The sequence below is a fragment of the Fragaria vesca genome, linkage group LG4 (assembly GCF_000184155.1).
Source record: "Fragaria vesca subsp. vesca linkage group LG4, FraVesHawaii_1.0, whole genome shotgun sequence".
Lineage (NCBI taxonomy): Eukaryota > Viridiplantae > Streptophyta > Magnoliopsida > Rosales > Rosaceae > Fragaria > Fragaria vesca.
The window spans coordinates 14,410,443-14,422,175 of record NC_020494.1 but is presented as its reverse complement, the minus strand read 5'-3'; the positions used below and the strand labels follow the sequence as shown (position 1 = coordinate 14,422,175).

Here is an 11,733-nt window from a genome sequence, read left to right as displayed (position 1 = left end):
TAGTGCGGACGTCCGCTTCATATCCTTCCTGTATATATATATATATATATATATATATGTTCTAGGATATTTTGTATCTTTCTAGATATTTTTTATGTGTGTCTTGACCTTATGCCATAAGGATATGTAGTTTGACTAGATCTATGTATTTTTTATCCTTACCATATTGGTATTGTGTAATTTCCTATATAAAGGGTTCCTATCAATGAATAAGATGATGATTCTCCATTCTCTTGCTATCTCTCTTTGTCTCTATTGTTATATTTCATCACGTTATCATGCACTTTGTTCTAATCTTAGAACTAATAGCCCACCACTTATATAAAGGGTTCTTATCAATGAATAAGATGATGATTCTCCATTCTCTTGCTATCTCTCTTTGTCTCTATTGTTTATATTTCATCACGTTATCATGCACTTTTTCTAACCCTAGAACTAATAGCCCACCACTTGTTTTCCAAAACCCTAAAAAGCGTTTTTCGGCTCCTCTGTCCGACAGCCGCCGCCGCCCGTTTTCCCGGCCACCGTCAGACATCACCGGCTACCAATCCCTTAGCCGCCGCCCACCGACGATTCTTGGTTTCCTCCGACTACAATTTTTAGACATCTTCAAGTGTTTGAAGTTTCGAAAGGTATGTTTTGAAACCCTAAACTTTTCCAAGTTCAATAACTCGGGGAAGATAAAATCCTTTCCTCCCTTCTCCATCTCCATTCTATGTTTGGGATTTTGTGCGTGCAGGTAAAAATCCTGAAATTTTATTAGCGGGTTAAGAGTGTGTTTGATCACTCTTGTTCCTTGTCAGGGTTGTGTATGATCAACCCAGACCTTTCTCCGGATTGTGTTTGATCAATCCGAGGCTTTTTTTTCCGATTTGTGTTTGATCAATTCGCGGCTTTTCCGGATTGTGTGTGATCAATCCGAAAGACAAACCATTAAAAGCTTTGTTTGTGACCTCTATCGAGTCTCCTAACAGCTTGGTTTTGTATGCAAGAGCAATGTAACATTCTGCTCCTTTGAGTTTTGACGTACTCGATGCCTAAGGCGGATCTTCACTTGGTATCTGTGGAACCCTTCATTGGAATGGATTAAACCACAAGTTTTGACCCCCAAGCTAACAAGCCTAGATGCCGAGATTTCACATCTCATGCGCTCAAAGTCTTTGACGCGCCACATCGACAAAAGCCTTCAATGACAATCTATGCAAAAAGTAATGACCACAAAGTACTATGGAATGCACTTATGGAGCGTTTCTTGAAACGTCCATCTAACTCAACTTGTTGAGTTATTAAGTCAAGTGGACTACTTACCACTTTAATTGACTACATATTGTCGATCTTTTGTGGCATCATGATCCATAATCTTTAGCGGATTTGATCATCATCAAGTTCTCTAGGTCTTCCAAGTTGGTTTAAAATTACCAACGAGCCTTGATTTTGATCATACCATTGCAAACAGGAATTGTACATACGCTAATACGATAAACGTATTTGGGATTGTCCCCTAATTTGGGGACAATAATATGGGTCATGGCAATGGTAGAAAACGTTGTGCCGATGTCTAGAAAAAAGAGAGACGTGTCGCCGGCCCTAATGGCGACATTCCCGGTCTAGACACCAATTATATTTGTCAAAACTACTCACGTCAACTCATGACAATGCAACCGTTATGCATCTTCGGATCACTGGTTCAAGATTGTCAAGCTCCTTCAAATTGTGAATGCATACAAAAAGGTACGGAAAATCAAAATGAGGACAAGAACGTCATCCTCATGATCACAAATTTCTAAGATTCAGATCCTGCTCTAGCTACCCCTGATTTTGACGTCATTGGCTAGACATTGATATTCTTTCCAAGCTATATGTAATAAGGCATCGTATCGACGTCCTTCGTCTATTTGGGATCTCGATGTACTCACATTAGCAATAATGAATGTCTTGAGAATTTTTTCAAAGTTATGAAATTATTCTCCTCTTATGGTCCGTATTGATTTACAAACAAGATGTACATTTTTTTACATCGTCCTTAGAAGCATGGCATATTTACAATCTACATGGTTAGATTGTGCCGTTTTGATCTCTTCCAGGTGAAGATGACGCACGGCCTTGCATCCTCAGAACGATCGCCCATGTGTTTCCGATTAAGTCTTCTACCCTATAGCGGATTTTCCATCATCAATTGTTCAACTAAGCTCATCCAAGCTCAGTGTGATGTCTTAGAATTGTCCGAAATTAAGGAGATAGTGGTTTCAAGTGTGTCTCACACTACCGACCCTCCATGGATATGCCTGGTCATACTGACTTGGAGTTACCGAAAGCTTTTGATTTTGGATCCCCCTACGCTATTAAACCAATTGCCGTCTTACAAAAGACGTTCAAGACTTATCAAAACCGGAAAATTATCATCATAATCGAATCCTCTAGGTCTTCTGAGTTAGTTTATGTTCATGTCAAGGAGCTTTTGCTAACTAGTCATAGAGTTTACGACCTTGGAACAACTAAAAAGACTTGATTTTGATCATACACATGTCACTTTTGGCTAAGGCAAAAGCCTACATGCCACCTGCAAGCTTCATAGCTTCGCACATGCCAATTCTGCGAAAAACAGCAATCTGTCCCTTCTGGACAGTTAACTTCGTTTGAGCTTTGTAAACAGCTCCGGACGAACCAGACAGTGAGCTTTATATCATTGGAAAGCTCTACGAGTCTAGTTTTCAGAACTTTTTGCTGTTTGTCCATATCCATTTTAACGAAGAAGTTATGGCTGTTTTAGTGCGCAAAGGTCATTCTGCGCGGAAATTTTTATGCACTCTCGGGATTGTAGCTTTTCGTAGCTTTTTTCGATCCATCTAAATTGTTCAAGTGGAACTCTTTACTCTCTTATCTACTCCATTTTATAGATCTATCTTATAGAGACATTGAGTGCCTCGCAGATAGTGGAATTATCCACAACATTTTAAGGAACCGGCAACTATCTTTGGATTTTGTGCCTTGTAAATCTTCTGTGACTACAATGATTGAATCATACCGGTCATTCAGGGACGCGGTTTAGCTTAAATCTTAATGTCTCATGACACCATGATCAACGTCACAGATGCTTTCTATGCATTAAGAGGCAACCGAACCATGTTGAGCTTTAAAGACATTCATGCTAATAGTTTTCATTTGAAAACACATTGTGAGAATGAACAAGAATTTTTTTGTGTATACCTTCTCATGAATGTAGACTGAAATGCATCTTAGAGAAGTTTATGAGTCAATCTAGTCGCCTGTATATCACTATGATTCGAATATGATATTTGAGACACCGACTCATATAGGCTTTGGTTTGACCAAATCGGTCATCCTGGAAGAGACATAATGGTCCAAATCTTGAGAAATTCTCATAGACATCCATTCTTCCGCTCAAAACGAAGACATTCAGAATCTAGCATCACCATGAAGCATGGTGGTGGCCCGGGGGACATTGACGTCATCCGAACACGGCTCTAACTTCCCGGAGGCCGTCCAGTCAATTCCTCAAGCAATTGAGGTGCACCGGCCTTCCCTCGATGTCTCATTAGCCCTCTATAATGCTCATTGCTCGTTTTGAAAGCCTATTCTTTAGCTAAATTAGGAGTGAGACCCTTATACGCTAAATGACACAAAAGTGAACATTTCATTCTTACATCAAACTATATAGATAGATACAACCAACTTGTGGACACCTTTTTATGTTTTATGGTGTTGGTTGAAGTGTTAACACACTGGTCACATATTACAGTATTATCTACTGCTTATGCTGCTTATACTTCTACAGGCTCACTACCTATTATTTAAAAAAGTTTATTGGGATGTAAGTTGAAGTGTCCTGTATCCCAGGTTCACACGCAATAGGGCTCACTACCAAATTTTTCTATTGCGTCTTGGGGCTATGCAATATTTGCATGCAGCTTTACTATTAATCTACGACCCACCATCATTGAATGTTGTTGTACTATAGCTCGTGACTGTGTTCCAAGATTGACACGAAATTGCAATTCTTGAGCTCGGTAGGATTGAAACGGATCTCCAATCCTTGAGCTCAGCTAGATGTTTATTCTAGGTGCCAAATCGCATTGCCACTGCGCACAATGATGGGTCATTTAAGATGAATAAGTATTTAGGTTGGATGTGAACCTCCATCTATAATCCGCATATGTAGAAACCTTGTCAGGCGATCTCTTTCACCGCTATATTGCGGATGGTCACTTTGATGAGACAATATTCATGCCGTTAGGGGGAGATAAGAACACAAGTGTTCAAGTGGAATGACGTGAATTGTCGTGGTTTGTCCCCACTAAGTCTCATCTTGATCTCAAATGCTTAAAGTGTTAAAGTGACGAGATCACATGCTGCAAATATGTCTGCAAGGATTGATGTCCTACAAAAGGACATGGCGCGACCAAAAGGTGTTGGTCTTGACGTCATCACCATGGATAGTGATATAGTGACGCTATATGGTGGTAAAATTGGTGTCACAAGGCCGTGTGGCTCCCCAAAAGGAGGGAGACCCTTAAGTTCGATATTTTCTCGCACTAGGAAGAAAGCGAGCTTGGCATAACCTGATCCATTGATCAGTGATACTCAAATCCGTCTCATGAAGTCTGAATTGTGATTATCGTTGGGGGACGCCTGAATGTCAAATCCAATCCATATAGAGATCTCTACAAGTATTACACTAGTGTATATGAGGATGTGGGATAATGAGTCTACTATCGAACCATCATTCGTTGATGGATATCAACTTAGTTGATTGGCCTAATGGAAAGATGGGATCCAACATTAACAAAGAGATAGGTCATTAGGCAGGTGATGCCGACACCGCAAGCTAAACCCTATCAACTATGTATTTGTTAGATAGCGTAGTGAGAACAAGAGTTTAGACTCACCTTATGGTGCAAGGTCTCTCACTAACACGTATTGGGATCGACTAAGATGAGATATGCTCTCGTAATGGATGTCATTGCACTCCACTACTTTGTCAGTTTGGTAGTTTTCGAATAACTGAACATGCAGCCTATGAATATGATAATAATAACATCTCTATGGGATCAGAGATATACATGAATGTCTTAAACGGGCTTCATTCATCTGAATCAAGTGGCTCCAGCCCACAGGAGCACACGTTTGCTAAATGTATTGAAACGCACATGGATTCTACTTGATTTGGAAGGGATATGGTGAATTATGCCTTTGCGTGTTCATTCCGGATTTACATAGACTCTTGATAGATCAAGAGATGCCAATATGTATCAACATCCAAAGAAAAAGATCTTGGGAAGACACGGTCTCAATAAGGCACTCGATGACTGTATTGATGATGATTTTCCATCAATCAGCTTAGACGCTCTAACGAAAGTGAGGCCTACATATACTCCCATGATTAGTCAAGGTCTTTGCTCTAAAAAGAGATCCATTGTTTTGTCTAAAGCAAAATGACAAATATGTGTTAAGAGATGGAGTTCCTATCTAAGTACAATAAGACGCATCAATGTACTCAACACAATACGAAAGACTTGACATCTCATTCGCTATGAAAAGTTGTAAAGCTAAGTGTAGCTATGCGCCCACGCAACACCAATGTAATAGAAGTAACTCCTTTTTCAATACTTAATGGTATGAAAGGTTGAGGCTTATTCTATCTCTACACAAGAAAGACACATCAAAAACGAAATCAGAATCATCCAAGTTTCATAGGTCAAGTTCAACGGGACCTACAGGAAATCTCACTCACTGGAAAATGGTGAAACTGGTACCATTCGAAAGGTCTATGTGTCTACTTTCCAGGGACACCAACTATTTAATCATAGCTATCATATTGAGTGAGTTATGGCCGTTTTCATAAAGTAGGACGGATCTGTCCGAGAATCTGATTTTACCAAAACAGTCAGTCAACTTTTATGGGACTTTGTGAATAGCTCCTGATGAACCAGAATATGTGTAATATACGGTTGCAAAGCTAAATGAGTCTAGGTTCCAAAACCGTCGACGTTCGTTCATATGTATTTCCTAGAGGAAGTTACGGCTGTTCTAGTAACTGAAGGTATGCTGCGCGGAAATTTGATTTTCTGCACGAACTTATGTTTTGAGTTCACAAGCGGCATTCTCCTCAAGATCTAAAAGTAAAAGATCATGTTTGAGGACAATACGACATGATCTAGTTAATCATTGTCCAATGCCACATTTGAAGACATGTTAAAGAGCATTGACATGCTAAGTAGTTGAAACTTCCGTGATTAGTAGAAATCAGGAAAAACACAATGATTGATGTAAAGATCAGGGGGAGGTGCGAACTTCAGGGGGAGTCTAGCACATGCATACATGTCACTATCAAATGTAAAGGGTGCGTTGTACTCTTTTTCTCCTACGATCAAGGTTCAGTTTTTCTCTGATAGGGTTTTTGTGACTTGACGAGGTTTTTGACAAGGCAACAGATCAGCACTATCGGCATATCAGCGCGTGGCACAAGGGGGAGTGTTCTAGGATATTTTGTATCTTTCTAGATATTCTTTATGTGTGCCTTAGCCTTATGCCATTAGAATATGTAGTTTGACTAGATCTATATATTTATTATCTTTACCATATTGGTATTGTGTAATTCCCTATATAAAGGGTTCCTATAAATGAATAAGATGATGATTCTCTATTTTCTTGCTATCTCTCTTTGTCTCTACTGTTTATACTTCATTAATATATATATATATATATACAGGCCGAATCAGAGGCGCACGTCCACACCGGCCTTAAAGTGCGGACGTCTGCTCTCAAATGGCTCCGTCTATATATATATATATATATATATAATAAGGACTAAAATTTTGACAATCGTGGAAATTTCTATTGTCCGAAAGTTGGACATTTTAATGGAAATATCAGGAAAATATCGATATTGATAAAATTTAGAGGAAAGAAGGTGAAAATTTATATAGAGTATATGTATATAAATGTACATGAAGTGAACCAAATACATTTCTAGCGGGGATGGTTGAGGAGTTTCATCTCCTTGATTGCATTTAGATTTTTTGTCCAAAATATTCAAAGTTGACCAAAAAGAAGAGAGATTTTCTCGCGAATTACGAATATTTCGCCATTTATCGTGATATTTCTTAATATATCGCGATATATGATATATCGAAAACTTCAGACGATATATTTATGGTATGTCTAAGATATATCGTTAGGTTAAAAAAAACGGAAATTTCCCCGAAATATCGGGGATAGTATCAATTTTTTAGTCATTGGTATTAAAATGAAGAGTCAAATATCACTTTCAGGTCTACACCACTCCTTCGAGAATCATAATTTTTGTCAAATGATATTCTATACCTAACTAAGTTGTTTGATTCACTTGAGTCTCGACATATTTGGTGAGTAGAAAAGTTTTTTGCTGACGTTGTCGCAAATGTTGATCATTTGACATTCGAAATAAGCATAATCTCCCTCTTTATGTCTCTATTGCTTTCAGTTTTGACTTTCATACTGTAGGTTGTATTATGGTTTACAGGTTTTTCTTTGTAACTTGTATTGAAATCAACACACTTTTTTTTTTTGGTTAACACATTCACAAAAAGACAAAGTTTAAGTCACTAAAAACAAAATTTAAGTTACAAAAATGGTGGTCGGGTGGGACTACCACTCCGAGGCCGGGAGCAACATGGGTATGGCCTCTCTCCATGAGGTGTTTTTCACTTGCGGAGGATCGAACCAGTGACCTCCTATTACCAGGAGTGCCACTGTAACATTCGCCCAACAAGCAGACCCAACATGCTTTCCACTGGACCAAATCCCATGGGTAAAAACAGAACAAAATTTAAGTTGTCGAATAAAGAAGGAGGGTGTGTGGATTTCACTCGAAAGAAAAAAAGAGAAAAAACTTTCGGGTCGGGTCTTATGTTCGGGTCTATCACGTGCTGTGCACGTGAGTCCGTAAGGAGAGAGACTGAGAGAGTACAGTATTTGAGGAAGAAAGTAAAAGAAGAGGAAGAAGACGAAGAAGAATGAGAAAGACGGAGGCGGTGTTCTACGCGGAGACGTACCATCCCATCCAGGCCGGTAGCATCGACGGTACCGACACTCTCCCTCACGACAGCGCCGTCTACCGCGCCTGGCTCTGCTCCTCGGCCGCCCTCTATGACCCCTCCGGCGATCCTAAGCTCCTCGGCGACCCCTACTGCACTCTCTTCGTCGGCCGCCTCTCTCACCTCACCACCGAAGACACTCTCCGCCAGGTTATCTCGAATTCTTCAATTATTTTCGGTACACTGAAATTTGTTGCTGTAATCATGAGTTTTGAATTTTGGGGTTTCAGGCTATGAGCAAGTATGGTCGAGTTAAGAAGTTGCGTTTGGTCAGACATATTGGTAAGCTTTGCTTTCACATTAGTGATTGCACCATGTTTAGTTTTGTTGGAAGTAACAGCATTGTACCTTTATGAGAGATTGAGGTACATGTTATAAACTTGGTTGGAACCTTTCATTTCAGTGACCGGTGCCTCGCGTGGCTATGCTTTTGTTGAATTTGAAACCGAGAGGGGGATGCGGCGTGCATACAAGGTACACCATCTCACCAACTTGCTGTAACTATTTCCGAATAGGATGGGGAATTCTACTTTGACACTCAGCTTTCATGTTTGGTGAAATCATGCACTTGTTTTATTTGAATTGGGTGCGCTTGCTAGTTTTGTGATGAAGTACATAATACTAATTTGATGATCAAAATAAACAAACAGTGTGGTTATCTATTGGAAAGTAATTTTACTCATCTCATAGTAGCTTGATTTTCTAGGTAAAGATAAAACTTGTGTGACTTCTGTAATATTGATGGTGGTGCCTTCCTTCTTTGATGGAAGTGGGTATCACTTTCTGGAATGGTCTTTTTGGTCAAGTGTGGGATAAAATTTGGGAAGGTTGACTAACATTCAGGTCTTCAAATGAGTTTAGTTAACAAAGTGGGGGGAAAAGAGGACTTTGAAGTCTTTTAACCTCAAAGCTCTAGTTGCATCAGCGCCTGTCATGATTGTCCAGTATCGTTTACTGATTGCTTGTATCGTTGTCATGTGTATCATTTGATGGATGAGTAAATTGATGAAAGAATGCAATTCATTTGATCAATATTAAGAAATTAGCTATCTGTTTGTTTGCAGGAAGCACATCATTCCCTTGTTGATGATTATGAAATTATCGTGGATTACAATAGGCAGCAGTTGATGCCAGGATGGATTCCTAGACGATTAGGTCAGTTAACATTTCTCATTCTACTGGTAAGTTGCTATCTACATGGATTCAATTCATGTTCAAATTTTTTTTTTCTTCTCAGGAGGGGGTTTTGGTGGTAAGAAGGAATCTGGACAACTTCGTTTTGGAGGACGAGAAAGACCATTTCGAGCTCCCATGTATGATTCCTCACTCAGTCATTCCCTTATTTGTTGTGTAAAGTGGTTAAACTTCCAATGCATGAAAGGTGATGGCCATTGTTCTACATCAATTCCCTTGATATTTGTTAGACCCTTAGGTGTGGCAGGAAAATATGTGCTTAGTACGCACAGTATCACAAATAAAAATTGTTACCCTCTCCTTTCTTTTTAAGGGACAATTGCATTATACTATTACATTTGATGTTAATAACTAGATGGACTTACTGTTTTGTCCTTGACCAGTCGTATCCCATATGATGATCTGAAGAAACTTGGAATCCCACCTATACCAGAAGGACGATACATGTCCCGGCATCAGGTATTCCTTGTTGACCTTTATTATTCATTTACCTCCTTGAAAATGAGGTGCATGCTAAGTTGCTTAACCATAACCTGAGCTAAAACCAAAATATTAAGCAACATATAAATTGCAGATACACGTTTTTATCTCATTAGTTTCACATATTTCCCCATCTACCGCCTAAAATAGCATTCGTTCGAAGCAATGTAGACCTTTCAATCCAGAAACTTCTATCACACATCATCATTTCTTAGTTTCTTGATATATGTTTGTAGGACCCATCACCACCTAGAAGAAAAAGAAGCTCAGTAGATAGGGAAGAAGGTACTCGCAGAAGGTCAGTTGATAGGGAAGTGAACATACGCAAAAGCAATCCTGTGGATAAGGACGACAGGTTTCACAAAAGACCTATGGATGGTGATTATCACTCATCCAAAAGGAGCTCTGATGAGTCAGCTCAACACCATCGCAGTAGGAGCTCTAGAGATAGAGAAGAAGGTACTCACAGAAAGTCCAGTGATAGGGAAGAAAGCATGCCCAAAAGCAGTCATGTTGATAAGGAAGAATCCTTTCGTAAAAGATCTATGGATCGGGAGGACCATACATTTAAAAGGAGCGCTGTTGAGACCGAAGAATTCCATCGCAGTAGGAGATCTGTGGACACGGAAAAGCGTTCACACAAAAGGAGCTCTAGGGATAGAGATGACCGTTCTCACAAGCGGCACAAGTCCCGTCACCGTGAGAGGTCTACTAGTTATGATCGGTCTTAAAATTCGGATTTGGGAAAGGCAGCAATATGTAGAACCATAAAGAGAGGAGTGAGGAAATCTGACGCAAATGTTTTCTTGCTTTAGACCCTGCTGGAACACTAAGAACTGGTGATTGATCACAAAATGCAGTCGTAGCTATTCCAGTTGCATCAGAAAAGAATTGGGCAACAGTAAGATTCCTGATTCCTGCAAAGTAGCCAGCCTATTCCTGATCCGTTTTCCTGTGAGGTATACTTAGCACCAGGATTACTCAATTGGGGAAGAGTTGAAACGGTTAGCTTTGAACTTCTAGTTGTGCTCCTGAAAGTCGGTAAAGATTATTTTTGGCTTAGTTCAGTCTAAGTTAACAGTTCTCTGAAACCACTCTCTACTCGGCATCACAGTATAAGATCAGCCCCATGCAAATTTGCGGAGGTATACCGCATCCTGAACTAATTTTGTGTTGACTCAACGTTTGAGAAAATATAGAGTTGGTTGCTCACATGGTGGAGTCTTTCAATCACATATTCAAGAGGTGCAGCTTCCCGCAAGAGTGGTCAAAACCTCCACTTCTGGTGAGTCTTTTTTCACCTTCTCCCACCCTCTGTGTGACTAGTTATTGGTTAATTTGAAGTCCAATGTTTCATGCTAATGGGTCTTTGGTACAATTTGGGAGTGGAGATGTATCAGTATATTTTATCTTTTCAAGACGGACAGTGGTGCACATAGTAAGAGATCAATCCCAGGAAATCAAAGACTGAGTTGACAATTTTTTGAGTGATGGGCAAGCATTTGCATTTTCAATAAGAGTGCGGCTATTGGGACCTCCAGATTTGCTCATTGTACCTCCTTGTCTCTTTACACCTCCTTTTTATTTTTAAAAATAAGCATTTGCTCATTAGACCTCTTTTCAAATTCTAAAAATAACCTTAGGTTTGTTATTCATATATATTTCAATAATTTACTCATTATATTTCTTATTCGCTCTCTAGACCTCCCACACTTTTAATTTTTTTTTCTTTTTGTCATGAAAACTTCTATTTCAGACCTCGATTGCTTAATTTCTTTCTTCTTCTTCTCTTTTTTCATGAAATCCTCTTCTGCAACCTTAATTCTTTTTTTTGTGTTTTTTTTTTTTGCATTAGAATGTCATTAACCTATATTATTTGATCAAGTTGTACGAACGATTTTTCAATGACAACAATTTAAAAAAATTTAAATCATGAATTGTTTTCATAATCAATTGCAAAACA

The 11,733-nt window shown here is 39.2% G+C and overlaps 1 protein-coding gene across 1 annotated transcript; it reads left to right on the top strand.

Annotated features, from left to right (window-relative positions):
- Positions 1-8,015: 8,015 nt before the first annotated feature.
- LOC101310314 lies at positions 8,016-11,149 on the top strand. The gene is made up of 7 exons (XM_004298186.1): positions 8,016-8,246; positions 8,327-8,378; positions 8,500-8,570; positions 9,161-9,251; positions 9,334-9,409; positions 9,674-9,749; positions 10,007-11,149. The coding sequence occupies exons 1-7, from the start codon at positions 8,016-8,018 to the stop codon at positions 10,499-10,501; spliced, it is 1,092 nt and encodes a 363-aa protein (XP_004298234.1). The 3' UTR covers positions 10,502-11,149.
- Positions 11,150-11,733: the final 584 nt, after the last annotated feature.